The sequence below is a fragment of the Pezoporus occidentalis genome, unplaced genomic scaffold (genome assembly GCF_034315485.1).
Source record: "Pezoporus occidentalis ecotype Australia unplaced genomic scaffold, CSIRO_AGI_Poc_V1 ctg169, whole genome shotgun sequence".
Lineage (NCBI taxonomy): Eukaryota > Metazoa > Chordata > Aves > Psittaciformes > Psittacidae > Pezoporus > Pezoporus occidentalis.
Window position 1 is genome coordinate 1118961 of NW_026913521.1, and position 27994 is coordinate 1146954.

General features: G+C 42.2%; 1 protein-coding gene across 3 annotated transcripts in view; it reads left to right on the plus strand.

The window, feature by feature from the left end:
• The window catches only part of CARD11 (caspase recruitment domain family member 11), a 61829-nt gene extending 35002 nt beyond the window's left edge, over window positions 1-26827 (plus strand). For all 3 annotated transcript variants that reach the window (XM_062613571.1, XM_062613572.1, XM_062613570.1), the window contains exons 2-24: window positions 1018-1230; window positions 1808-1945; window positions 2561-2886; window positions 4098-4277; window positions 6259-6411; window positions 6505-6630; window positions 7123-7320; window positions 7789-7968; window positions 8989-9043; window positions 10249-10358; window positions 11543-11646; window positions 15077-15129; window positions 15447-15579; window positions 16184-16385; window positions 16932-17058; window positions 18177-18417; window positions 18821-18917; window positions 19914-20009; window positions 21671-21803; window positions 22331-22510; window positions 23654-23778; window positions 24613-24728; window positions 25289-26827. In XM_062613571.1, the coding sequence (XP_062469555.1) occupies window positions 1018-1230; window positions 1808-1945; window positions 2561-2886; window positions 4098-4277; window positions 6259-6411; window positions 6505-6630; window positions 7123-7320; window positions 7789-7968; window positions 8989-9043; window positions 10249-10358; window positions 11543-11646; window positions 15077-15129; window positions 15447-15579; window positions 16184-16385; window positions 16932-17058; window positions 18177-18417; window positions 18821-18917; window positions 19914-20009; window positions 21671-21803; window positions 22331-22510; window positions 23654-23778; window positions 24613-24728; window positions 25289-25493 (3491 nt within the window). In that variant the 3' untranslated portion in view covers window positions 25494-26827. The remainder of the gene's footprint in view (window positions 1-1017; window positions 1231-1807; window positions 1946-2560; window positions 2887-4097; window positions 4278-6258; window positions 6412-6504; window positions 6631-7122; window positions 7321-7788; window positions 7969-8988; window positions 9044-10248; window positions 10359-11542; window positions 11647-15076; window positions 15130-15446; window positions 15580-16183; window positions 16386-16931; window positions 17059-18176; window positions 18418-18820; window positions 18918-19913; window positions 20010-21670; window positions 21804-22330; window positions 22511-23653; window positions 23779-24612; window positions 24729-25288) is intronic.
• The last annotated feature ends 1167 nt before the right edge of the window (window positions 26828-27994 follow it).

Genomic DNA, 27994 nt, shown 5'->3' on the forward strand with positions numbered 1-27994 from the left:
ACTCTTTTGGTCAAAGGAAACGGGCATGTTGCTTTTAAGGTCTTTAGTTACTGATTAGCAGCAAAGTCTCATAAAGCACATTCTTCCTATGCCATGGTCTCTGATGGGGTAAAATACCTCTTGAAATAGAAGCTTATCTTCCTTGTGCCGCCTGGATCACAAAAGCCTGGGGAAGCTGGAATGCAGAAATAAGACTTGTTTCAAAAGTTAACATTTACTATAAAATGAAGAAGGAAAGATTTTCCTTAAGAAGGAAAGGTTTCTTTACTCTTATCTTTAGGGCGAGTTTTCTCACCTCACTGTTGCCTGCCTTGTAACCTTCTCTAATGAGGTGGTTACAAATTAGAAGGCGGCAGGAAATTGCTTAGCAAGCACTCAGAAATCATGTGATAATATTTGCATGAGTCAAGAACGTTTTCAGACTTGAGTGGTACAAAACTTACTCATGCAGAGAAAGGCAAGGTCCAAACTCGCAGGTTACTTGCATTCATACCCACGCGTCGGGCAATGCATACACCTTGCAGAAGGCAGAGATACGTAAGTGCTTACTTATGAGTCAACTATTCACGTGGTGCAGTCGTTTACGTGTGTTGGTTCATCACAAATATGCAGGTAAAAATCCAGGTTCAGGTCAGTACAGCTGAGAGGAACAACAGAGGTGAGGATGAAAGCCTTAGCTGCCTACAGGCAAGTATTTGTCTTTGCTCTGAGCTCTGTATGTTCGTACCCTGTCTTGCACTGCACTGTGTCCTTTGCCAGTGCTTCTATTATGAAGAGGGATTCTCTGGCTTGTAGAGAACTTCATGGAGTTAGCTGAGCTACAGATTCATCACTAGAGAGCAATACGCAATAGTTCACAGACTCAAGATAGCACTTCTCTGAACTGTCACTTTCCAGATGAGCTGTGGACAGGCTGCACTTGAGTTCATCCTATGTGACATGGGAGCACAAAAGAAAGGATACAGGATGGAAGCTGTCCTGCTTGCTGTTTATTTGCCAGTTGTTTCCCTTGTTAAGGAGGAGAGCCAGAGATGGATGACTGCCTGGAGACACTGAAAGATGAGGAGGAAGCTTTGTGGGAGAACGTAGAATGCAACCGGCACATGCTGAGCCGCTACATCAATCCAGCCAAGCTGACCCCCTACTTACGGCAGTGCAAAGTCATCGATGAGCAAGATGAGGATGAGGTGCTTAACTCACTTATGCTGCCCTCCAAAATCAACCGAGCAGGTAATTGTTTTGTGAATGGCTACATCTGCATCCTGATCTGAACCATATTCTTTTGCTAAGTCCAGAGGGAGCCTGTATTCAGTTGCAGATTATCAAATGGAAAACCTGTGTCTCATTTACAGGAGATTTAATGTAAAGAGGGGGGATCTGCTGCTGCTATTTTGATAACGACGACTCCTTGCAGTGCTGTGCAGGCTGGAGCTCATGGGGTTCATATTCCCATCAAAGCCTTGGCAAATGTGTCAGCACAGGCAGCAGCCATTCCAGAAGTGGGTTTTCAGCTGTCTTGCCATGCCTCATGATTTGTCACTGAAGGGTCTGCTGTCCCAGCATTCCAGCACTGCCTGGGAAAGGCTGCACTGAGAGACCGAGTTGCCCACACTCCTTCAGCATACCAATCAGCACAAGCATAATGAATACGTGGCATTGCTTTATGAGTTCAGATGGACTCAATTAATCAGGCAGAGTTTTCACAGCACGTTGCAGTGGCAGAGAGGAAGATCTGACATCAGGAGTACTGTACTTGCTTATGCTGCTCCTCATGCTGCTAGGTCACCTCTCTGCTCTCTCTACTTAGGCCGACTGCTCGACATTCTCCACACCAAGGGCCAAAGGGGCTATGTAGTTTTCCTGGAGAGCCTGGAGTTTTATTATCCTGAACTCTACAAACTGGTGACAGGGAAAGAACCTACACGGAGATTTTCCACCATTGTTGGTGAGTAGAATCGATCCCGAAGGAGCTTATTGAATAAGGAATGTCTTGGAGACTGGCTTTAATTTTTCAGGCAAGAAATGGAAATAAAAGCTAATTTTACAGTAGCATTTTGCAGTTTTTCAGTCCCCTTCAATACAAAATGTGCTAGCCACAGGTAATGTGTTAAGAAAGGAACATCTGAATGAAGTTGAAGAGCTTCAAATTGAATACTAGGCATTGCAAGAAATCTCAAGAGAAGAACATTGGAACAGTGAACTGAATTACACTGGTGACCTACAGATGTGCAGCAAATTTGAAGCATCCAGATTAATGGTACTGGTACAGATTTGTTTGTCGAAGTTTATGTCATTTCCAAAGGCTTGTTAGCTCAACGGGAACAAGACAAATGCAAAGGGTTCATATTCTATCCAGACAAGCTGTATGTGTGTATACTGTAATTCTGGTAAGAGTGTACTGTGTAATACTTGTGCTGGTGCCAGTTAGATACACAAATGTGTATTTGTGTGTATTTGGAACCTCTGTACATATTCTGGGACATTTATTTCTTACTCAGTTCTGCTAATCCTACTTAAAGTTACTTCAGTAGACACTGAAAAGCTGTTCAAACATTTTCAGTGGAGGAGGGACATGAAGGCCTTACCCACTTCCTAATGAATGAGATCATTAAGCTTCAGCAGCAAGTGAAGACAAAAGATGTGCAGCGCTGTGAACTGTTGGCCAAGTCTCGCCAGTTGGAGGATGAGCGAAAGCAGCTCAAACTGAACAAGATAGAGCTGCTGACCTTCCAGGAGAGATACAACAAGATGAAGGAGGAGAGGAACAACTACAATGATGAGCTGGTCAAGGTGAAAGATGAGAACTACAATCTGGCCATGAGGTATGCCCAGCTGAGTGACGAGAAGAGCATGGCTGTGATAAGGAGCCGAGACCTCCAGTTAGAGGTGAGAGAAATGCTCTGAGCTGCTTTAATCAGGAGTAGCAGTGGAGGATGCTCTGGTGGCAACCAGCAAAATGAGACCTCTGACAGCAGCAAGGTGTAGAGCTCTCATGTTCTTTGCTTAACCAGATAATTAGAGGTATTGCTGTACAGAAATGCCAGCTGCAGTGATGTGTATTAATGGCAGATAATTTACATACTTGGAATAGATTAACAAAACATAAGTAAAACCAAAAGGTTAAAAACATAACTTTAGCTTTTCAGGCTCAGTAATGTCTTGGGGCAGTTACCCAGGTTTGCACTACAGCTGCTGGGGGTTTATTCAGAAAGGCTCATGTAGAGCATTGGAACAGCTTGAGGCCAGTTAGGAAATACAGAGCAATGCTTCAAGTGCCCTAAAATTCATGCTTGTGTGTGTGTTGCAGATGAGATGGAGTAAACAACTGCCCACAGTGGATCTGGACACTGGGGTTTATTTCTATACCCATAATATCAGTCATTTTGCCCCACTTCGTCACAGTCCTTTGCTCACTCTCCCAGTTCGGTGCTGCCTTCTCTTGGGCTCAACATCCCTTCCCATGGGGAGTGGAATGGTTGGGTTGAAAGTTGTGTCAGTTCATGCTGTGCAGCAGCTCACAGTCAGCACCCACAGACATTACAGGCCAAGGTCCCTGGGCACCCCTGGCCTTTATTCTGTGCATCTCTGATCTCCAGGGTACTCCTCCACTTTCAAATCTTTCCTCCACTCATGATCATCAACACCTTCTTCCCAGGTCCCCTTCTGTCTGAAGTTACTTTTGGGGGGGGAACCCCTCTTTCCTATCCAGAACTCAAAGCCCAATCCAAATAGTTTATATGCAAAAGCACATTGTGTGGTCAGTCTCCCAAGTGTTAATCTATTTCATATCTCTACTTATTGGAGGATTTGGGATGTGCCACTGTTTTTTAATCCAGATGTTATAAACATTTACAACTAGCCCATACCAGTTATAGCTACTAGCTAATAGCAGGCTTCTGCTTGAGTTCAGCACTTCAGTTGTGGGCATTCACCACCACACACATACACCAATTTTCTGCTGCTCCCTATCAGCATTCACATATTAAGCTATTTCTTCCACCTATGTTTTCACCTGGAAACAAGGTGTTTTCAGAGCGGTAAATATCAGAGCTAGGAATGACTCCCTTCCTCTTTTCACTGCTCTCTGGCTGCTCTAGATTGACCAGCTGAAGCATCGCTTGAACAAGGTGGAAGAGGAATGCAAGCTGGAGAGGAACCAGTCTTTGAAGCTGAAAAATGATATTGAAAACCGACCCAAAAAGGAACAGGTTTTGGAGCTGGAGCGGGAAAATGTGATGATGAAGACTAAAATCCAGGAGCTACAGTCCATCATTCAGGTATAAAAGCAGATTGCTATGTTTAAAATTCCGGCCACATCAGCATACCCTTCCTGCTTACCCAGTGATTCAGCAGGCTTCAACCACTCCTTGCCTGCAGGCACCTCCACACTTTCCTTCTGTACTGTCTTATTGTACCCTTCATCTGCTCTCCTGCCTTGCTGTCTGCCCTTCCGAAGTTAGTGTCTGGAGGAGACAGAGAAGAAGCAGGTGGTGACAGCTCCCACCTAAGGGACAGGGATTTGCGTATACAACAGGGAAACTGGTGACTATTTCAAGAGCAAGTGGCATGGTCTCTCCTCACTTCAAACTCAACACATACTCTTGTTACAGCACTAGGGAGCATTGGGTGAAACCTCTACCTGCAAAGCTGCAATAAGCAGAAGTGCAAAGTCTGGATAAACAGCAGGTTCTTCTATAGCTCCCAGCTGTCCATAGTACTCCTTGTACATACATGAGGAGTTCTACTGAAAAAACAAAGTTGTCATCTCATAAATCAAGCTGTACATGAGAGATTGGCTCTTTCAAGGTGCAGAGTGCAGCTCTTTAAGTTCCGAGCATTCAGCTCCCTGTTTTAGCCCTGTTGTGGTTCTTTGTACTGCTCTGTCACTGTGTTAAATAGCCTGACAGTGGCTCTGTGCGCTCTGCTTTAGGTTATTGTCATATCTGTGCTAAAATGTCTTAAGGAAGCAGAGGGTAATAAAGGTTTTGTACTTGGGTGGTCTCTAGTTACTGGAATGCCTTGTACAACACTGCTGTAACCTGCACAGGGTTCTTAACTAACCTTTCTTTGGGCAGATAGGGAAAAAGGATGATATGCAGCAAATTTAGCACTGTGTTACTTGGTGAAGAGCTTAGCCAAATATTGGGAGATACGGAAGAGTGCTCAGCACTTTGCTGGCAAAGGTTTGTTTCATTTTAAAATAACACTTGGAAATGATCAATACAATGCATTTCAGAAATGGCTGTAGCCTCCAGAAGTGCCTAACAATTCCTATTTCTAACACAAATCCAATTCAAAGATTGAAAAAGAGAGTAGTGTAGAAGGTTCTGGAAGTTCTGGTCCACGTAGAATCTCTTATATTAATTGAAATGGTCTTACAGCACCTGAAGAAACAGATAAATAATCATGAAGTAGCTAAAACCAGGACTGAAGTTGAAGTTATAGTTGAAGATGTCCCTGCTCCTTGCAGGGGGTTTGGACTAGGTGACCGTCAAAGGTCCCTTACAAGCCAAACTATTCTATGATTCTATGTAATTCTCCTAAGTGAAAGCACAAATCAGCAAAGGCAGTTTGGTTTAGAAATACTTGGGTGTACTTTAGGAATATTGTGTAACTAAAATGTCACTGAAATTCCCAACTTACTGTCGGTATTTTAAAAACAAATAGGCGTATTACTTGCGTTTTATGCCTTTTCCATCTCCCATTGATGCTTAATTTTGGAAGTCAATTTCTTTGCTGCTCTGGTAAACTTGTTAATACTAAATCTGAAAGAAAACATATTGCAGGACACTACAGAAAATGAAGCAGTGGTATAAGCTACTCCAGGAAGCTTAATATTCTCTGAGCACAGCCCTGCAAAGCCTACGCGTGCTCTCCAAATCCCCCTGAACGTTTTCTTAGGCCCTGCTCTTTGGCAAAGGGTGATTTTTGTGCTCAGTGAGAGCTGATTAATAGAGAAGAGTTTTGAATGCAGGGCTTGGAGCGAAGAATTGTCACTGCATCCAAAATGGATCAAATTATAGCCAGTACAATAAACCAGTTCCTTCGTCAGACTGTTCTGACAGCAAGACAACCTTTATTCATCTTTTCTGACACCATTGTAAAACATGAACAAATGTCCACCTCTTCTCCTGCTTTCCCATTGCCATACCAGGTGCATTTTCTATTCTTCTTGCTTGTTACTGTCCTTGTTACTTTTCTCCCTGCGATCCTGTTTTCTCTTTCCCTGGTCTGCCTCTTAAAAACATCTTTCCCCAGGCTGACAAGCGGAGTCTGCCAGATTCAGACAAGGCCATTCTGGATATTCTGGAACACGACCGTAAGGAGGCACTGGAAGATCGTCATGAGTTGGTCAACAAGATCTTTAATCTCCAAGAAGAGATTCGTCATGTGGAAGACTTGAGAGACAAGGTGAGGAATGGAAGGATAGAATGATGGAATATCTCAGGCTAGTGCCCAAAAGACCTCTGAGAGCAATGGAAGTTAACAGTGTGTCATTTCCAGTATCTTGAAGAGAAAGAAGATTTGGAGTTAAAGTGTTCAACACTAGGAAAAGACTGTGAGATGTACAAGCACCGAATGAACACTGTGATGATACAGCTAGAAGAGGTGGAAAAGGAACGAGACCAGGTATCTAACAGTTAAAGTGGGGAAAATTAGTAGCAAAAGCCTGTATCTCATGTGTCACTTTGGGGAATTGTGGGTTATTGGACCCAAACTACCATTAAAAATCAGCAGTTACAAGAAATTGCTACTTGTTGGAATTTGCATTACAGCAATTAACCATAGGATAATACCGAGTTGTTTCCACTGTGTAGCATTTGGCAAGCAGGGCCAAGATCTTAACAGCAGCTACTGCAGGCTTTATATTATAGTGTCAAGTCATCTGGTTTGCACTCTGGAGCATTTTGCCACCACCCAAGAGGGAGCTGGAAAGGAACCACCCTCATCATTGTGCTTTTTAATGGGACTACTGCGGCACATCCTGGTCCTAACTGCTGTGTGAAGTGGTGAATGGTTACCAGGTCTCAAGTCCCTGTTCCAAACACCTTAGCGAACAAAATCAACAGGAGAAGGTATCTGGTGCTCAGGTGCGTAAGAGGTTTCTTCTTTCCACTGCAGGCATTCCGCTCGCGTGATGAGGCTCAGACACAGTATTCCCATTGTCTGATTGAAAAAGATAAATACAGGAAGCAGATTCGAGAGCTGGAGGAGAGAAATGATGAACTCCGAATTGAGGTGGTTCGGAAAGAAGCTTGTATTGTTAACCTGGAGTGCAAGCTCCGACGGCTCTCCAAGGATAATAACTTTCTCGACCAGGTAGGGATGAGGCAGACAGATACGAGTTCTTTATTCAAGACTTGCTTTTAAAAGCATTCTGGTGGGGAAGGGAGAGGGGACTTCTTTAATTCCCTCCATGAGTTACTTGAACAAAATAACCTCCTTCTACTAAATGTCAGTGGTGTGAGTTATTCAGTACAAATGGGGTTCAAGTTTGTGTCATGCATCTAGTTTATCAAAGTCTGGAATTCCATAACTTGATTATAAGTGGGAGGGAAAGAAATGCATAAAGACAATTTCTACACTGGGGTAGAAACTACAAATACTTTTGAGGAATGCACCCCAGTGAACAGAAATCCCCACAAATGGCAATCTAGGTTACTGACTTGGGTCTGGAACATCAGCTCCTGATGCACTGGAGTCAGAGGATGTTCAATCAGATTACTCTAAAAGGGAGTTGTACCAAAACATGGTCTCAAAAGTAAAGTGTTTCCTTCTGATCTTCAGAGTTTACCACGGAATCTACCCATCACCATTATCTCCCAGACCTTTGGGACTCCTAGCCCAAAAGCCAATGGTCAGGAAGCAGATGACTCCTCCACTTCTGAAGAGTCTCCAGAAGACAACAAATTCTTCTTGCCTGATCAAGCTCGACTCAAGAGAAGACTGAATCTAAAGGGAATCCAGGTGTCTCTTAACATAAGGTGTAATGATACAGTGCAGGGACTGTTAGAAGTAAGAGACATAATACATGTTGCCGTCATGCCTCTGAAAGTGTGTTATAAAGACGAGAATAGACCTGTATATGAGAGTGAGCTGTCAGGTTTTGCCCTGTGGTGATTTGCATCTTGAGGAGTAGATACAGTCAGGCTTCATAGACCATTTTCTGCCCCTTCTCCCCATTTTGTGCATTCTCCTTGCTCCTGCTGCTCATTCACATTCCTGGAGCGTTGTCAATATATTGATTCTTTGCCTCCTTAACAGTAGAGGAAGAAAAAAAATGACATAATGCCTGAAGTCCAGCACACAAGTATCTGAAGGTAGATAAAGAAGCATTGGTGGGAAAGCTCACATCAGCTGGAAGGACTAATAGAAATGGACACAATCTAGAGCAAAATTATCTGCCTAATTTAGAGTTGAATTATAGCAATTTCCTCTCACTTAAGATTAAGGGATAGCATGAGTTAGGTCCGCCATTTCCTCGACCGGCTGCATTTGTACAGCTATTACCTGATGCTATATTCATGAACTGTAAAAAAAATACAGTCTAATATTTGGAGGATTGAGGTTCTCTTTCCTTTCCTCTGCATTTGATTCCTCCCTGCCCTTCGTAACTTTCCTGAGCTCTGGCTGTCGTTATTACTTATGGCAGTAGAGCTGCAGTTTTCACATTACACGCTCCAAAAGGATGCCTGTTGTGTTAACAGGTGTCTGAAAGCAGTCCCAAGGCACCCACTTCACCTTTTGTCTCTTTGTTCCCTCAGCAGAATCTGGATATTGCAGTGTATTTGGGCCAGGCTTTTAAAGGTAGTTCGGTCACTAACTCTTGTTCACTGCAGCGGCATCTAGATACCAAATTGTCTTCTAAATTTTGGGTCCTGTGTAAAGGATGGGAAATATTTTGCAGCAGAACAGTTAAAACTGGGAGTGAAAATATCTGTGGCAAATATTCTGCCTTTATGCTTATTTTTGTCCTCTTTCTTTTAGATAAATCCAAGAGCTAAATCCCCTGTCAGCATGAACAAAACATCAGAGTTTCAAGGTCAGAAAGAGCACCCATGTCCTTATTCCTTTTCTGTTGCTTTGTCTCATTCACTTAATCTCATTAAGTTGTTATAACAAACATGCCAACCAGGGAACTTCTTAACTAAGTCCAAGTGAGTGAAATAGACAGTTTCTGTCATAGTTAAAAATGTCGTTATTTAAAGTAGTCAAGTGTTCTACCTGGATGTCCTCTGCGTCCAAACGTACCTCCACAGATGCACAATGTTATATCCCATAGACTACCTAAACTTTCTGTTTACTCAGTTTTCCATTTAGTTTACAGAAACTGTAGTCCCCTGTACTGGAAGTCATTATATTATTGCCTTTTCGCTGTTGGGGAAATCCTTCAAACTCAAAAGACCCTCTTTTAGTGATCATCTAATAATTCCTTTGTCCTTTGGCAAAAGGGAATGACTTTGAAATGTAAAGCACTGCAGAGGTTAGAGGAAGTGGGTGACCCACCCATCAGCCAGCTGCCAAGTTACCAGATCTTTTGCTGTATACTCATGTTTGTGCTACTCCCAATTCCTCTTATTTATGTAATACTGTTCTCAAACCAAACACCATCTGAGGCAGCACTTCCTTTATTTGTTATGTGCAGCAGCATGCTCACTGGTGTACAGAATATGATGGGAAACTGCTGCAAGATATTGCATGCTAAACAGTATTTTTGCTATCGGGTAATGTGCAACATCAGTATAAATTAGAGGTGCAGAGGAAGGGCAGGAGGCCACAAAGACATTCACACTGTCACACTGAGGCTGCTGAGGGATCTCAAGCTTCTCAGTCCCTGTTGTAATTCTGCTGCTGTAAAAAAAAGCATAATTCAGTGAGCCAACCTTATTGCAGACTGCCAGATGCAGATGATGAAGTTATACATTAAAAAGTCCTTCTGTAATTTGTCAAATAGTATTCATAGATCTGATAAAACCATACAGGATGGAATTGAAAGAAAAAGCGAGAGGCTGTGCAGAGTGGGGTCTATTTCTGTTCTTTGTTGGGAAGCCGATGAGGAAGTAAAGGCAGCCACAGCTGCAGGGCACAGTGTGCTTGCTGGAGCCTCTGTCCAGTAGTACAAGGAGGGGGAAACAAGATAAGGTGAAATAGAAAGATAACCCAAGTGTTGTTGCAAATCTGTGAGAGTCTGTACTGAAATTGATCTGAGAGCATTTTATCTGTATTTCTCTCTATTGGTGAGCACAGCAGTCAGAGCTCAGGATGAAGATGGGGCTGATGCCAGCAATGGCCGCACGGACACGAGTTCCTCTGTTTCCATCAGTAACTCCATCAGCAGCTGTGAAGTCAGCAAGATTGTAAGGAGCCTTCAGATGCCCCTTGCCTGTCTATGACTGCCTCTCTTCATGTGGTTCGCTGCTTTCACAGCCCAGTATTAGCACTTCACTAGCATCCCAGCTGTGATCACATTCAAGGCCCTTGTCAGAGGCTCCCTTAATCCTTTTACCAGCATTTTGTTTGAACCATGTTATTAGCCTTTTCCCAAATCCCACAATTGGTTTATGTTTATTTAAAGATATTTGAAAGGTATTTATGACCTCTCGCTGTCTCCTCATGGCATTTCACATTTACTGTTAAAAGGAAGAGATTTTCTTTAAAAGCTCCTTTGAAATTTGTTTAAGAAACATTTCAGGGTGGGTTTTTTTTAGTTCTCTAATGCTTTTCCTGTCTATAAGTAACAGTGAGTGAGAAAAGGGGTGCACATCACAGCTGGAAATTTCTGCATACTATAGCCAAATCATTTCTTCCCTGCTTGCTGTATCCCCATAATCTCCCAAGGTAGTTATTCCATTATATGTATGTGAGCACTAACACAGCAGGACAAGCAGACAGACAGAGTGCTCTTGCAGAGTGTTAATAACAAAGAACAAAACATCTTTCTAGAGGACCGTGAAAAATGCTGCCCCAGGAAATTAAAATTATACCCAAGAATAGCCAGGAAAAAACTCCCTGCAACTTGTAATAAGATTAGCTTGCTTAGGAATATTCTCTGGAATATCTGTTGGACGTTTAGATGACTTATACTACCTTTCCTCTAGTTTTCAGGAAGTTTAGTTTCCAGTGTACTAGATTAATAATTTAATGTATGGAGATCTATATTTTTCTTCCTCATTCCTACTATTTATATATATATAAGTATGCTATAAGTATACGTGTGTTCAGCTTTTCATCTGCTTCCTCCTCTATGTCAGCTGTGCAACATAGACCATAGCTCAAGGGTAGAATGAAAATTACTTGATAAATCAGCCAGCCATGTGGTCATAAAAGAAAATACTGTACATATTGCTAAAATAAGGGAATATATGACTAGGAATACTCTTGTATGTATCATTCTGTGCATCAAGAATCAATTTTTCTTACTGTTGTGTGTGCTTCACCATGCAGAGTACCACTTGCAAGCTAGCAGGCTAATGCTGATGTAGGTTAGAAATTATAGCACTTTTAAGACACATAAGCTTTCTGTTGCTTTCTGTTTTTAAAGCAAACCCTGAGGAATCGCAATGACAGTATCATGTCTACGACTCCTGAGCCTCCGGGAAATGATTCAATAGTCCGACGTGTCAAAGAGGACACCCCTCACTGCAGGTAGGTGACCATGCTGGTGAAATACACCTGGAACCTATTGTCACAAGCAGGAGGTTAAAAAGAGCTGTAGAACATAGAATCATAGAATGGTTTGGTTGGAAAGAACCTTGAAGATTATCCGGTTTCAACCCCCTGCCACAGGCAGGGACACCTTTCAATAGACCAGGTTGCCCAAGGCTCTGCCCAACTTGTCCTTGAACAGAGATGGGGCATGTCCTTGTGTCTGTCTCTAGCTAGAAAGCTGTTACTAGGCAGCAGGACTAACTTGCTAGACTTCTCAAGGATGCAGTCCTTCATCCTTCATTTTGTCCAAACCACTCAGGAGTTCTGATGGCTCATCTGGGGCGAATGATACAGTGATACCGCTGCTACACTGAGGTTTTTAACAGTACTGAAACAACAGTCACAAATGCTATTGGAGAATGTGCTCTACTGTGTAGACTGATACGACTTCACTTTTTGCTTCTCAGCCCCATGCTGCCCATGTCTGTGTCCCTGTCCTTTCTCCTTCTACTCTGTAAGCTGCCAAAATAGAGCAGAGCTGCTTGAATTTCTGTATGGAATGGATGGGGGGAAGTGGAGGAGGGAGGTGGGTTTTGTCAGGCCCAGTGCTCTGTATTTTAGCATAGCAATGAAGAGAGAGACATGCATTGCCCTCTGCTTCACCTCCTGCTGTAGCTTCCACTTCTGGTTGTGCCATGGCCCCATGGACTTCCCCTGTGAGGGAAATCAGATCAGCAGGCAAATGGGAAATTAGTGGCAGGAAGGAGAGACCTTGCCTGCCTCACAGTTCTCTACATGGCACTGACCCCTTTCCTGAAAGGTTTAGAGCAATGCAATACTTGGACACACTCTTTTGGTGTCAGTAGCATCAGGGTTTGTATCGGAAATATCAGAAGACACAAATACGTTCCCTGAAGGTCCCAAGCAGAAGGAGAAAAGAACAAAGCCCAGGCAAACCAATGTAGGAGAAAGCAGTACATGTGGAGGGTTTGGATCTTTATTAGATCATTTTTTTTGGATCTAATCTTTATTAGAACTTGATTTAGATTTCTAATCCTTTTCAAAACAAATTCACCTCTGGCAGACGGCCACTTTTGCCTTTCTTTCTCTGTGTAAAGCTTTGCAAGACAGCTTTCCACTGAGGGCTTCCTCAGCTAGTTCTCCCACGTCATTTTCTACCCTGCCAAGGGAGTTTATACTCATCTCCCTTAGCTTTTCCTCTGTTGTCCTCCAAGACCCTTTTTTTAAGTGTGTTGTGTTAATTCAAGTTGGAGAAAAAGGGTTGTTTTCTTAATGGATGTTTCATGTGCTTAACTTGAAAAGCCGTTGGCATGCCTAAACACTGAAATATCTGCAGTGTATAACAGACAGCAGTAAAGATTACATGGATACTATTCATCTTGTGGGCTTATTTCACTACAGCTTTGACTGTGTCCTGTTCTGTGTGTTAAGACATTGGAAGACTGAATATTTTCCTCATATTATACTCTGTGCCACTGGCATATGAAAGAAGGAGCTATCCAAGAGCAGGGTCTCAATGTGGCCTTACTTTGCTGAGCTAATAATCACTAAAGTCAAGTATTTCAAGAGGATGCCCTGAAGTTCACTGTAGTTTATAACTTTATATTAACCTGCTGAGGCTTTTTAACTTGTTTGTGAAGATAAGCCAAAATAATTGCTATTTACATGTCATAGTGCAGGTTTCACAGTCCATCTGATCTTAATTTGTGTGGAAAAAGTGAGATTGAGATCATAATGTAATGTAGGGAAAGGTATATTATTTCCCCGCTTAGGCATGGTATAAAAATAGACGATTCTCCCCAGACTGGCTGCAGAAATTCACCCTTCACCTGAAGCCAACTATGAGAAATATCAGCTCCACAGGAGACCTACAAATCATTCTAAATGGGAAAAACAAGCTGTTATTTAAACAGCTTTGCAACCAAAGGATGTGCTTTAATGAAGTCCTAGTGAGGCAGACAGCTCACTCACTTGGCTGGACATCCCCAGTACCCCCTTAAGAGCAACATATTGGTGGATTTTAACTGTTTAAGGTCAACCAATCCAGTTACCCTTAACAGGAAAGGTGGTGTCAGTGGGAACTGGACTGGGATCAGAGCTGTGGCATGAGAGTTTCTGTATGAAAGCCGGCCATTCTGTTACTGTAGTTATCCGAGTAACCATGCGAGGTGCCATTAAGCTGTTATAAAATGCTTCAAGTACTTGAAATCCAGCAGGTAAATTACTCCTTTACTACTGCACATCAGACACTTGCCTTACGTTTGCTCTGTCCATCAGTGAGCTGCTGACGTTTTTGATCTCTCATGGACAAAAAACCCCGCTGCAGTAGATATACAGCAGACACATTGCAACCATTCATCTCAGTGCTGAAGCAGGTGTGGTATAAGTCACACATATGAACCCATCAGTCAGCAGCTTCGTTTTGACTTCAGCAAAATCTTCATTCCCTCACTGATGTTAGCAATTCTTCCTTCTGGACCTTCTTGCTGCTTTATGTTTTCCATGTTGGCAACACATACTGTGTCTTCCTGCCACCTTCCTGCATCTTCCCTGGGCTCACAAATAGGTTACTGGCTTGTTTTTTGCAGCTGCACTGTTTTCTGGTGCAACACCTCCAACATTCTTCTTTACCACAGTAAAAGTTTCTCCTTTAGAACTTCATGAAATCTCTTGAAGCTGGAATGTGAACCACTTTCTCTCTTCCATTGTAGAACAGAATCATAGAATAGTTAGGGTTGGAAAGGACCTTAAGAGCATCCAGTTCCAACCCCCCTGCCATGGGCAGGGACACCTCACACTAAACCATGGCACCCAAGGCTCTGTCCAACCTGGCCTTGAACACCACCAGGGATGGAGCATTCACAACATCCCTGGGCAGCCCATTCCAGTGCCTCACCACCCTTACAGTAAAGAATTTCTTCCTTATATCCAATCTAAACTCTCCCTGTTTAGGTTTAAACCTGTTACCCCTTGTCCTATCACTACAGCCCCTAATGAAGAGTCCCTCCCCAGCATCCCTATAGGCCCCCTTCAGACACTGGAAGGCTGCTGTGAGGTCTCCACGCAGCCTTCTCTTCTCCAGGCTGAACAGCCCCAACTTCCTCAGCCTATCTTCATACAGGAGGTGCTCCAGTCCCCTGATCATCCTCATGGCCCTTCTCTGGACTTGTTCCAACAGTTCCATGTCCTTTTTATGTTGAGGACACCAGAACTGCACACAATACTCCAGGTGGGGTCTCATGAGAGCAGAGTAGAGGGGCAGGATCACCTCCTTCGACCTGCTGTCACGATCCTTTTCATGCAGCCCAGGATACAGTTGGCTTTCTGGGCTGCGAGCGCACACTGAAGCCAGCTCATGTTCAGTTTATCATCAACCAACACCCCCATGCTTTGTTTTTAATTCCAGCCTGGTTGAAGAGGACAATGACAGCTTTGGATATGATGCTTTGGAGCTGGATGGTAAGCAAAATGATGTATAAAGTTTGACTGAGGGATCTATGTGATTAGCTCACCACCTACAGATACTGTCAGATAATTAACTTCTGGTCTAATTAAGATGGGACACATAGTCTGAGACAAAAATCAAGTCATAGAGTTGTAAAAAGAAAACAAAGGATCAGCTGGTGGTAAGAATGAAAAAGCACTTATTCCTGAAGAACCAAGTGGGAGAAGGAATTTCCTCCTACAGCCTTGGCTGGGATCAATCAAACATTCATTTTCCCCTTTTCCATCGTTGTCACTCTAGGATTCATTTTCATTCTTGTTACTCTTTTCAGATGACAGTCATGACAGGCAGTCACATGGAGCTCCTTCAGTGCACTCTTCCTCCTCTTCTCATCAGTCAGAAGGCCTGGATGCCTACGAGCTTGAGCATGTCAACTCCATATTTAGAAAGTTCTCTCTGGAAAGGTATTTGAGATGCCAGTTTTACCTACCTTAGGCAAAGACCATGGGGAAAAGCTGCTATGGTAGATAGAGATCCTCCATACTGACTGAAGATATTGTGGCAGGAATATGATGTCACAGGTTGTTAGATACAAAAATCTAATGATACTGTACTAAGTAGTCTTTATATTGGCAGCAGTGTAAGTTCTGTTCCTGTGTTGGAAGCAGTTGACTTCTTTATATTGGCAGCAGTGTAACGTTACTTTGGAGCCATTTCATATACTGTAAACAAGTGAAGGTCATCCTAAACTTTCAAAGTCTTCAAGCCAGACAAAATGTTCAAGACGCTTAAAATTATCCTTGTGCTTTTGTCATCTTGCTGCCACAGCTTGCTGGGTACTGTTATACACCTGAGTTACCCAGTCATGTCAGAGTACTTAAAGCTGTCGAGATGCTCTTCTCTAGAACTTACGCAGTAATGAGAGGGATTTCTTTTACAGTCCTTAGATCCTAGTGCTTGATAACACTAAAAGTTTATTCATGTCTCTCATTTATCATATACACATTTAACTCTGGAGTGGTAGCTGTACCTGAGATAACTGACTGTTACTTCCTCTCATGAACACAGACCTTTTCGTCCCTCTGTCACATCAGTTGGTCGCATCAGAAACTCCTGCCATACTGTCCAGCGTGTAACACTGAATGGAGACAACCTCAACTCGGAAATCACTCTGGTTGGGGGCAATGATAAAGGGAGCTTTATTAGCTCTGTTAAGACAGGATCACTTGCAGAGAAAGCAGGCCTTCGGGAGGGACACCAAATCCTACTGGTGAGCATAAAGTAATCAACACTATTAGATGTCTGTCCACCTACACACATATGCACTTATACCATACTTTGTTTCTTCTTTCATCTTGTACTAATGACAAAGCATATGATTCATGCAGAAGAAAATCTCCTATTGACTGAGAACGCACGGGATAATAGTATTTACAGTCATCTGTACATACACTTTTGCAATTTACAGTAGCTCTGCATGGAAGAAATTAGAGCAACAGATGTTTTCTTTAATGCTGTATTGTACAGTACAGCCCCTTTGAAACACCTAAGCAGGTGCTTCTGCTAAGTTACTCTTTGCTTAGTTTTCTCTCCATTGCCAATGTTCCCAAACCATTTTCCTACTAAAATGCCTCCAAGGGGGAAAACCCCCTAAATCTTATATTTCTGCACAGTTTATTACTGGGATTACTGGGATTGTCAAATCTCTATCCTGATAGCAAAGTATCAGAAAGAGATTATGACACTTAAAAAAAGATGGTATAATTGACTCAGAGATTGAACCTGCACTGGAGAGTAATATTTCTTTCATGTCTAGTTGGAGGGCTGCATTAAAGGGGAAAATCAGAGTGTTCCCTTGGATACTTGCACAAAGGAAGAAGTTCACTGGACAATTCAGAGGTGCAGTGGTCCAGTAACACTCCAGTATAAATCAAATCATGAAGGTAAGACCAAAAGTATTTCTCATCTCCAATAGTCCCAGGTCTATTATACTAACTTGTCTGGATGAGAATGACAGAACCAGAATGTCCTTTGTATTGGTACAAATCTGAAGCATGCCCACTGGTGTTAATTATAGCTACTCTGTGTAGCTGCTCCAGCTTTTAGCTTTGTGACTGAGAACAAAAAAAAGCCCATATGCTTGTCACTACAGGACTCAAGAATTTCCGTGGTGGGCCTATAATGACCTGACTGACAAAACACACTCAAGCTTATTTTTATATGCATTTTTCTGTAACACAATGCGGTGAGCTGAATGAGCTGAAGTCAATTTAGCATTTACCTGGTGGAGTTGCCCTGTTTATTACCTTTGTGCCTTTATCTTTAGCAGCTGGAGTTCATGTGTGCTGAATAGAATTTGATTTTAGTGTTCATGGCCTGTAATGATAATTTCAGGTTATGGATCAAAAATTACATTCCTAGATCCATTTTTTTACTGACGTATATAAATTTGCAGGGTTTGGTTTTTATTATTATTTTAATGCTGGTTAGAGAATTTCAGCTCCATAGATCACACAGGAAGTGATGTCTTTGATTTTCTTTCATGGTTTCAAAGCTGGGAAACACTATTGCGGTTTTGAGCATCAGTCAACTGCACATATAGCATGTAATTGATTATGGGAGTACCAATTACAGCTAATAATAATACAGGGAATAGCTTGTCATTAAACTTGGTGGTAGAACTCAAGCTGTACTTACAGGATGGAGCTATAGTTGTGTGTGCATCTTTGATGAGAAGTTCTCTGTTCACAGGTCATGTAAAGGACTGAAAGTGGAGTTACCTAAAAGTAATATTATTAGAAATATAATAAGAAAATTCTCACAGATTCTGATACCAGCAGCACGAGCTGTTTCTGAATCAATGCCCCATTGGTGTCTTTAAGGTGCAGGTCCATAACCTTGTGGTAACTAGTGTAACAAGCACTCTGGAAATATAAACTCTCTCTCAGGGGAGCCTCAGAAGTTTGTGCTGTGTGTTTCTCCACGAGGACGCCCAGGAATGCAGCAGTACTGAGGTTTGACCAGTAGTGATGATGCTTCACCCCTTTCTTCACTGCTGCAGGTTACAGGAAACTGCTGTCGGAGCTGGAAGAAGGGCTGATCACATCGGGGGACTCATTTCATATCCGCTTGAACCTGAACATCTCCAGCCAGCTGGACTGCTGTTCCCTGTCAGTGAAATGTGATGAGATTGTTCATATTCTTGACACCATGTACCAGGGGAGGTATGAGTGGCTGTGTGCCAGAGTTGATCTGTTCACCGACAGAGACCTGGAAATGGGGACCATTCCCAACTACAGCAGGTCAGTGTAATGCTGAGTGACCATGGCTGAGAGCAGTGGTTCTGTATTAATAACTGCTGTAAGGAAATAGGTATATGTCTTAATTTTTTGAGATAAGGCCTGGTGATGTTAAACTGTAATAATAGCTATAAAGCTTTAGACAGGAGACTCCAGATGTTACCTGAAAGAATAATGTGGGCTTTTCAAAAAGTATCATAGGAAAATATGCCATGGAGATTCTTTAATCCTTAACTGTACTGCAGTCCTGCTCATTATTTTGTTCCTGTGTTACTGTGTGGTTCAGTCAGTCCTCACTGCTATTTCTGTTTAATCTTTTCTGTAGGCACAGACCCACTGCAATCCAGCTTTCTTCTGAATGTTTTCAAAGATATCTTGATCTATGTGATTCCATCCTGTCTTTCAGAGCCCAGCAACTTCTTTTGGTGAAGCTGCAGCGGTTGATGCACAGAGGGAGCAGAGATGAGACAGAAAGCTCACATAATACCCTTTGGGCACTTCGGGTAAGTAGCTACAAACAGGGTCTTTTAACATCTGATACTCCACTGCTACTTGTTCTTCATTATGTTAATTTTACACAAAGTCCTGTTTCCACGTTTTGATTATGTCAGCCAATGGGCAACTTATGTTTGCTTTAAACAATATTATCCATGGCAAAGCACCTAGTGCTGGCACACTTAACCCTTCCAGCTATGAGGGAATACGCTTTAAAAGTTTAATATCTATTCTGTGTTACAGTTAATCCTTCTCATTCTTCTCTGCCTGTAAGCCCCTAATGCATCTTCATATGCACATAAGGAAGAAGCTGTATCCTTGAAGTCAATAATCAGAATGATTTCTTTCCTACTGTGAGCAAGTATCTAATCCACAGAGCTATCATTGTCCCATATTAGATAGACCTGTCTCTTCCAACCTATATGCTATGGAGAGAAGTGGGATTATCAGGTCTTCACACACAACAGCCCTGCCAATTTCTCCTTTTCCCTCAGTGAAAGTAAATTGAGTTTTCTTTCTTTAGACCCAAGAATTCCTTCCTTACATAATTAAAAACTGACTTCCTGGTGTATTAGTTACCGTAAGTTACTATCAGAGCTTGGGAGACAAACATTTGCAGACACTGTAGCCAATGCATGTGTTTGATTTCAGTCAAGGTTAAGTGTCATGCATTCCTTCTGTACTCTAGTCCCCATTGATCAAAGGGATAGAGATCACTGGCAGAGATGGTAGTTAAAGCAGAAGCTTTGCATGCTGTTTCTTGGTGCAGAAATTACCTCTTTCTGCAGCTGTGGAGAGCAGTCTCCTGTGCAGAAAGGAATGTGGAAGAGCAGTAACAGAAGTGGTGTTACTCACTGTAGGCCCTGCTATGTCTACAGTTTGCTTAGAACACTGCATTCCAGATAGATATCAATTTATCACTATCCTTTCATTGGAAATGTTAAATGTTCTGTTTCTTGAATGAGATTAAATAAAACAAAAAAAATCCTGTTATTTTTCACTAGAATACATTGCAGCCAGAGGAGCCTGCACCACAGAGCGACCCAAAAACCAGCCCTCGCCTCTCCAGAGCAAGCTTTCTTCTGGGCCAAATATTACAGGTAATAAGGTCAAATCTTCAATGCAATGTCTGAAATAGTAGATTTGAGCAGCAGATCATAGAATCAAAGAGTTATAGAATGGTTTGGGCTGGAAAGGACCTTAAGATCATCCAGTTCCAACCCCTCTGCATAGGCAGGGATGCCTCACCCTAGACCATGTTGCCCAAGGCTCTGTCCAACCTGGCCTTGAACACTGCCAGGGATGGGGCATTTACCACTTCTTTGGGCAGCCTGTTCCAGTACCTCACCACCCTCACAGTAACGAACTTCTTCCTTATATCTAACCTGAACTCCCCCTGTTTAAGTTTGAGCCCATCACCCCTTGTCCTATTACTACAACCCTTGATAAAGAGTCCCTCTCCAGCATCCTTGTAGCCCCCTTCAGATACTGGAAGGCTGCTATGAGGTCTCCACGCAGCCTTCTCTTCTCCAGGCTGAACAGCTTATCTTCCTATGGGAGGTGCTCCAGCCCCCTGATCATCCTTGTGGTTTCCTCTGGACTTGCTCCAACAGCTCCATGTCCTTCTCATGTTGAGGACACCAGAATTGCACACAATACTCCAAGTGGGGTCTCACAAGAGCAAAGCAGAGAGGCAGGATCACCTCCTTTGACCTGCTGGTCATGCTTCTTTTGACACAGCCCAGGTTATGGTCGGTTTGTGAGCTGCAAGCACATGCTGCCAGCTCATGTTCAGATTCTTGTTCAGATTTCTCATGTTCAGATGTTTCTCATGTTCATGTTCAGGTTCTCATGTCCAGATATTCTCAAGCTATCCTGATTTCCCCAGAAACCCCACCTCACCTATAGCAGTTGTATCAGGATTTATTCCTATCAAAAAGAGATTTAATATATGAAAAAGATTACTGGATTTGTGTCTTCTAATTGCTCTTGTGAAGTTGGGTGTTCAACTGCATGCCTTCCATTACTGATTTAGCTGGATGAATCGAACATGTCTGCCACCAGAGGCAGAAATGTGTTTTGCTTGAATCACAAGGAAAAATACATTGGGCTAGACCAAATCCTCAAGGTTCTGTGAGATAAGGTGCAATCAGAAAATAGTCCTTTAATTGTAGGTCAGTGACTCTGAGCATTACAGAGACTGTGGGTGAAAGATAAAAGTCTTGTGAAGGGAGATGGTTGTGAAAGTTAGCAAATATAGGAGGAAGAATTTATATTTGGATAGATATATCCAGACATGGATGAGAAACATGGATGAGAAATGAAAGTATGCACCCTGTTTCTCAGTGTGAATATGTGCCTTTGGGGAGGCTTTAGGTCTCTCTGGCACAGCAAAGAAAGAGGCAGAGTTTTGGGTATAACCCGTGATGGATCTGTGCAAATACTCAGAGTGGATATGTTACTCTGCTGTGGATACATCAGTGCTTGTACTGGTGGTAGCAGGGAGTTCTGTGAGTTAAAAAACATGCTGCTTAAGAGCAGAGAACAAAATAAGAAATCCCAAAGGGGATTAACAAAGGCTCTGAATGAGATCTATGATATTTAAAGAGCCTTAGAATTCAGTCAACAGATCCATGGGAGTCTTGGCTTCAATAGACATAGAAAATTCAGACCTCATAGATAAAAAGTGTGGGCTGATGAATACATGGGAGAATAAATAATGTAAGAAATGAGGTTCAAATCTCTTTGTTCACTTTTTCAGTTTGTCAGTAGGTCTGAAAACAAATACAAGCGTATGAATAGCAATGAGCGAGTCCGTATCGTCACTGGCTGGCCCTCTGGTGTGGCACGGACCTCATCTGAAGCAAAGAAGGTGTTGCCTGAGAAACTGGAAGGTATGGATATAAAATAGTAATAGCTTTTACACACATAGCACTGATAAAAAGGCTGGTTTAACAGCATGGCTATGAAAAACATCATAGACCTTTCCTATTATTGGCATCTGTGGCCCACTCTGTGCAAAGATTCAACAGCATTTGTGACCAAAACTGATTTTACTGTAAGTGATTGGAGCATTAAGCCTTCATGGGCAAGTTTAGGACACTGAAACTCCCTGTTCGGTTGGCAGTTCTTCTTAGGTGATTTCTTATTCTTTGTCCAAAAGCATTTAACTCAAATAAGTCCGCTTAATAAGCAGCAAGATTCCCTAAGCAAGTTAAACTGTGAAATCACCTCTTGAAAGCAAAAGGTATTTGAATTATTTAGTATTAGGTTGGACATCATACTACTTTATATACAGTAAAGACAACCCTGGCAAAAGAGAAAGAACTATGCATGTATGACTAAGCATGTCATTTCTCCTTCTTTTTCTTCAAATACTGATGGAGGAAACCAGAAGGTAAATGTCTTGCTCTTTACTCAGATTTGGATTCTGAAAATGAAATCAATAAGAGGCTCAGCCTGATTCCTTATAGCTTCGTGAGACCAATCCACTGTGAGCGCAGGCGCCCTGTACTTTTCACCCCCACCATGCTTGCTAAGACTTTGGTGCAGAAGCTTCTCAACTCTGGAGGTGCCCTGGAATTCAACATATGCAAGCCAGGTAATGGGATAAAAGAGGACCACGACTGTTAACCCTCAGTGTTAGAAACAAGAACATATGTATGCGCGCACAAGTAGGGGCGCTCACATGTGATAGCTGCTTGAGGGACTTCAAGTCACATCAGGGCGATGTGTAGCTGTAAATTCTACTGTTTGAGAATATCTGAGATATTTGAATGTTTCTGAGACAGCCAGTGCACATGGTCACAAGGTTCTGTGTCTGTGAATATTACCCGTGTGTATGCTGTGTGGTTGCTAGGATGCCCCTCAGAGACTGAACTGCTGGGAGTGCTCTTTCTGTTTGCATACAGTTTGCATACTGCGTATCTAGGCGTTGTGAAATTTCGATTAATTTGTTTCTCGTATTCTCCATTATGAGGAATATCTTCCCTAGAGCAACTTTACAATTCTAGCTCATTCAAGGCTGTGAAGATTGTGCATTTGATCTGCTCAAGGAAACTGATTTTCTTCCATGCTAAGTATTTATCATTAAAGCAGTATGCAGTCCAGTGATTGCTGTAGGGCAGGATTGTATACAACGCAGCATTAAACATAGCTGACGTTTTGTTTTTACACTAATGCTGAATACCCACCGCATAGTCTTGCAGTCTTGCAGTTACCCAGGCAAACTGAAAAGTTAAGTATTATAATAAATATCCCCTGTCTTGCAACATAAAACAAAAGCTTTGATGTAGAGCTGCAATTCACAAGGGGGCCAGTACCACACACTGCAACCTAAGCCAAATTCTTTGTAACTTTAAACACAAATGTTGGAACACTGAATCCTTGGGTTTGGAGCCTATACCGAAGAGACCTCCTTTTTTTAGCGCTTCTCAGCATCATCCAGCCCTGAAATGTTCCTATATAACATTAGGCATGGGAATTGTATTTACTGTTTTAATTTAATGCCTTCATAGTGTTGTAGTAATTGCCCAAGGACTCGCTGGTGCAGGATATAGCTGGGATGCTCAGCTGTGATCAGATTAGGCTTTAATTGAATTCAATGGAAGAAATGAGGCAGCTGCTAAGACAATTCATTGCTGCTCTTTCCCTGAACCATCCTTATATCCTGTGTGAAACACTATGGGATAGTTTTCTAGGTGTTCTGTGTTGTTACCTTGATTTTGTTCTCATTTCTTTCCAGATATTGTAACAAAGGAAGAGTTTTTAAGGAAACAAAGAACGGAGACCATCATCTTCAGCAGAGAAAAGAATGCGAACATGTATGAATGTATCATACCTGCCAATATTGAGGCTGTCACTGCCAAGGTGCTTAGAGTACTCTGTATCCTCTCGGTAGGCTGTCTGTGACACTCTCTGCAATGTATGTTTTCTTCTTGAATAAGGGACTGACCAATTCACATTGCATGTTCTCTCTCTTGCCAACCTTCAGTCTCAGATTTGTATTTATCCCCCCCAAAATGGCTTTTATTTGTGCTCTAGCTTTTCCTTTTCTTTTTTATTCTCAGCCACATCCTTTTATATTCTCGCTCATTCCCTGTGATGACCCACATTGATGCAGCAAAATATCCTTTCATTTTCTTGGCTTCATCCCTTATTCATTTCCTTTTCATATCATAAGTATATATGAATATGTGAAAGAATAAGAGATACAGGGCCTGGACAAAAGAAAGGATAGCCTGAGACACAGACACAAGGCTGTACAGTACAAAGATAACAATGTCAGACAGAGATCTTACACGGAGTGCATTTGATGCACAGCATGGAAAAGGGAGAATTAAAGTGATGTTTTTTTCTCTCACAACTAGTTGCAGTAGATGTTCTCTTTGAATAAAGGGCAACTATGTGTGTTTGTGTATCTATGCAAAACTGGTATTTGATCATACTCTTCATCTCTAGATCAATCCATTTCTATTTTAAACCTTTTCAGAAAGCTATTAAGCTCAGCTGTTATTTGACTAGTTTTAAACCCCTAGGAGGACTTTGGACTTTAAATGTATATTTGATTAAAAGGTTTTAAATCAGTACAGTGGTAAATGAAGAGCTTTTCAGCTGACCCCATAAGGTATGGATACCTTTATCTCGAGATTCCACAGCAATGAATGTTCCTTTGTGACTGTGTGTTATGACTTTGTTTTTTAGAACAAGCATTGTCTCCTGGAAGCCGGAATAAGCTGCACAAAGGATTTAATCAAAGCCAAGATATATCCTATTGTTCTTTTCATCAGAGTCTCAGAGAAAAACATCAAGAGGTTCAGGTAACATTATCAAACCTTTTGCATATTAGGTACTCTGTCTTTTTCAGTGCTTAATTCTCAAGTCCAATAATGTTCTTACTGAGAGAAGTAAAGAACCTCTTCTCTCTTTATCTGGTACTTTTGTGTGCACTGTTTTGTCCCTTGACTCCTCCCTGAAATCTTACAACCTGAGAAAGTAGGAATTCCCCAAATCAAGTACTCTTTCAGTGCCACTGATAGCAATGAGCACTGTGGGAGGATAAGACTGAAGAATATTTGATTTTCTCCATGCTCAGCACTCCCACAGCATTTCTCAAGGTAATGCTAGCTGGAAGAGGAAAGGTCATAAACGCTTGCACTCTCCCTACATTCACTCCTTATAAATTGTTTCCCCATAGCAAATATTTCTCGCTGGGGTCAGAGTGGAGGTAAGGGGATGATAGACCTGGAGTAATTGTATTTTCCACTGCTTTTATTGCTTGCATAGTCAATAGGAAATAAATTCTTGATGGGACAGCTGGGACTACAGGATTAACTTAAAGTGTTAATACATTTGTTTTTGGTCCATTCATTTGATACAGGAAACTATTGCCAAAGCCAGAGACTGAAGATGAGTTTTTACGTATGTGCCGTCTTAAGGAGAAAGAACTGGAAGCTCTGCCGTGTCTTTATGCCTCTGTAGAGGCCGATGCATGGAGCAGTATTGAAGATCTCATCCGAACAATAAAAGACAGGATCGGAGAAGAGCAGCGTAAAACCATTTGGATAGATGAAGATCAGCTATAAAAGCCAATAAGTCAAATAGGAGCTTATTGGTGACAAAAGGACATATCCAGGTGGAGCAGGGGCTCACAGAATTCTGTGTTTAGGTGCCTAGTGCTCACTCCTGTTTCATGCCTGCTGGCTGGGGACTTCCTGCTGGTGGAATACATCTATGGAATAGAACAGGGGCTGTGCTGAATAGCTGATGTCTTAGATGCTGGGGATATAGGATGTGGGTCAAACCACAGCCCCACCACAGCTTCTGACTCACCAGCATTTCTTAAGGAACAGCAGTTGTTTAACATGTGAGAAGGACAAAGATCTTGAGAGGGAGCTTGGGGTAATTTATTATGTTAAAACTATGGATCTCATTTGGCTCATTGAAAACTTCTGATGAGATCAGATAAGTGGAATCTAAGAGGAATAAAATGAAACGTGGGGATTGGACTAAAGGATATGGAATTGAGATGTGCCACACACACACCCTGAGGTGAGATCCTGAACATACCCAATCAAGGAAGCTGAAGGCTGGTTGGTACCAACAGCAACACTACCACTGGTGGCCACAGCAGCTCTGTAGCCCTGTGTCTCCATAACCACTTTAATCAGAGGAGAATAAAATACCTATTATTCCTGGCATTAATTAAAATGACAGTTCTCCCTTCCTTTTTAAACCCTGATTTTATTTAACAGTTTTGCAGGTTTCCTTTGCAGTTCTGGCACTTACAGGAAAATAGACTCCACTGTCTCAGTGGCACATCACATCTTCCCACATCTGCCAATGTTTCTTTTCGTTGATTCCTGCCTCTGCATTGTACTCATTTGTACATCTCTCATTTTTAAACATCTTTTTACTTGGGGAAAATACCACAGTGCCTTCTTGAGACAACAGGTTTCCCTGTTTCACCACTGAAATCTATATATCTCTACAACATCATCTCCTGCCAACATGCCTGCTCTCAACAGGAGGGACTGTTCTGAGAAGAAGCAGAGGAGAATTTCATAAGCCAGTAATTGCTGTGAGCCACTCAGTCCTTGACCTTTCTGCCATGATTGACAGCAAGGAGACCAGCAAGCATCACACTGTGCTGTGGCCAAGTAGGATAATATTTTCAAAAGTGTGGATGTGACTTAGAAGACCGCATCCCATTTTCAAAAGCACTTAACTCCTCAGAGAGTTGAAGTTCCACTGATAATGAGCGGGACTTAGACTCCTAAATCTCTTCAGTCTTTCAAATTTTTCCCTCTGTGCATTAGACACTGTATTGAGACTGCCAAATTGATTCAATAAAACTGACCAGATAATGATATGCACGATTGCTGATCTGAAATGCAATAAAAATTGACCTACAGATGAAGAGCTGTACTTTCCATTACCCTTAGATCCTTCATTCCTTACCATGCTCCTCCCTTTTAAGATGCGTTTAAAAACAAATTTATCTTTGCTTCTGTGTTCATCCGCAGTCCCCCATCTTGGTGCTGCAGGTTGGAATACAGCAGCTGGCAATAAAACCACAAACAGCATCCAAGCAAAACATCTGGCCTGGTTGCCCTCACTAGATTAACTGCTACGTTGTGTTTTCAGTGAGCTTCTCATGTTGTGGATGTCTGTCAGGTGGGCTGGGTCAGCACATGCTGGCTTGTGGGATTGTGCTTTTCCACTCTTCCATGGGCATCATTTTTTAACTAATGGTATCTTCTAGAAGTCGTTTATGTCACTTTACATCTAATTTCTGCTGCTGTGTTTCTCAAATTATTAATGTTTGAGAGGCTGTTCATAGCTAGCATTTCTCAGAGAATAGCTCTTTACCTGCCCAATGCCATCTGTTTGGACTGTGCAAGCAGGGGACACCACTATTTGCAATCCCTTTACAAAGTACAGGCTGCATGCACAATCTGCAACTCCCTCCAGGGCAAAGAATAACAACCAGTTGAGGTATATATAGAACAAATTGGATGATTCTTCAGAGATCTTTTGTAGCTCAAGCAGAAATAAGAAATTATCTGCTGGAGAAGCTAAGCCTTCCAGGAGCATTTTGCATTTATTCCTCTTGTCCTGATAATGCAACCTTGTGTAACAGCTGCCTGTGGTTTGTTACTGCCCCTCTTGCGATGATTCCAGGGTCCACACCTGAGAATTGGCAGGGGTCCATACCTGGCAGGTCTGTAAGAATAATTCTCATCTGCTTCAGCAAAATTTCAGCCAGGTCAGTATCGGGTCCCTTCAGGAGCAACAAGCTGACTGCTCACCACACAGAACTCATAGGATGTCCATGTCCCACCGGCTGTGCCACTGGGATCAGGAACATCTGGTGGAATGGCTGGAACAGATGGCTCATGGGGCAGAGGGATACCTCAGTCTGCCGTGGTTGTTTCTGCAGTGATCTTCTCTCACCATAGCTTTATTTCTGAGCCCTCTTTACACAGACATCAGCTGTGGGTGTGATTTATCTCACTTAACTTTAGACATAGGAAAGGTATGTGCCAAAGTCTAAAGGAGGTTCCATTTGCAATGAATGGAGATA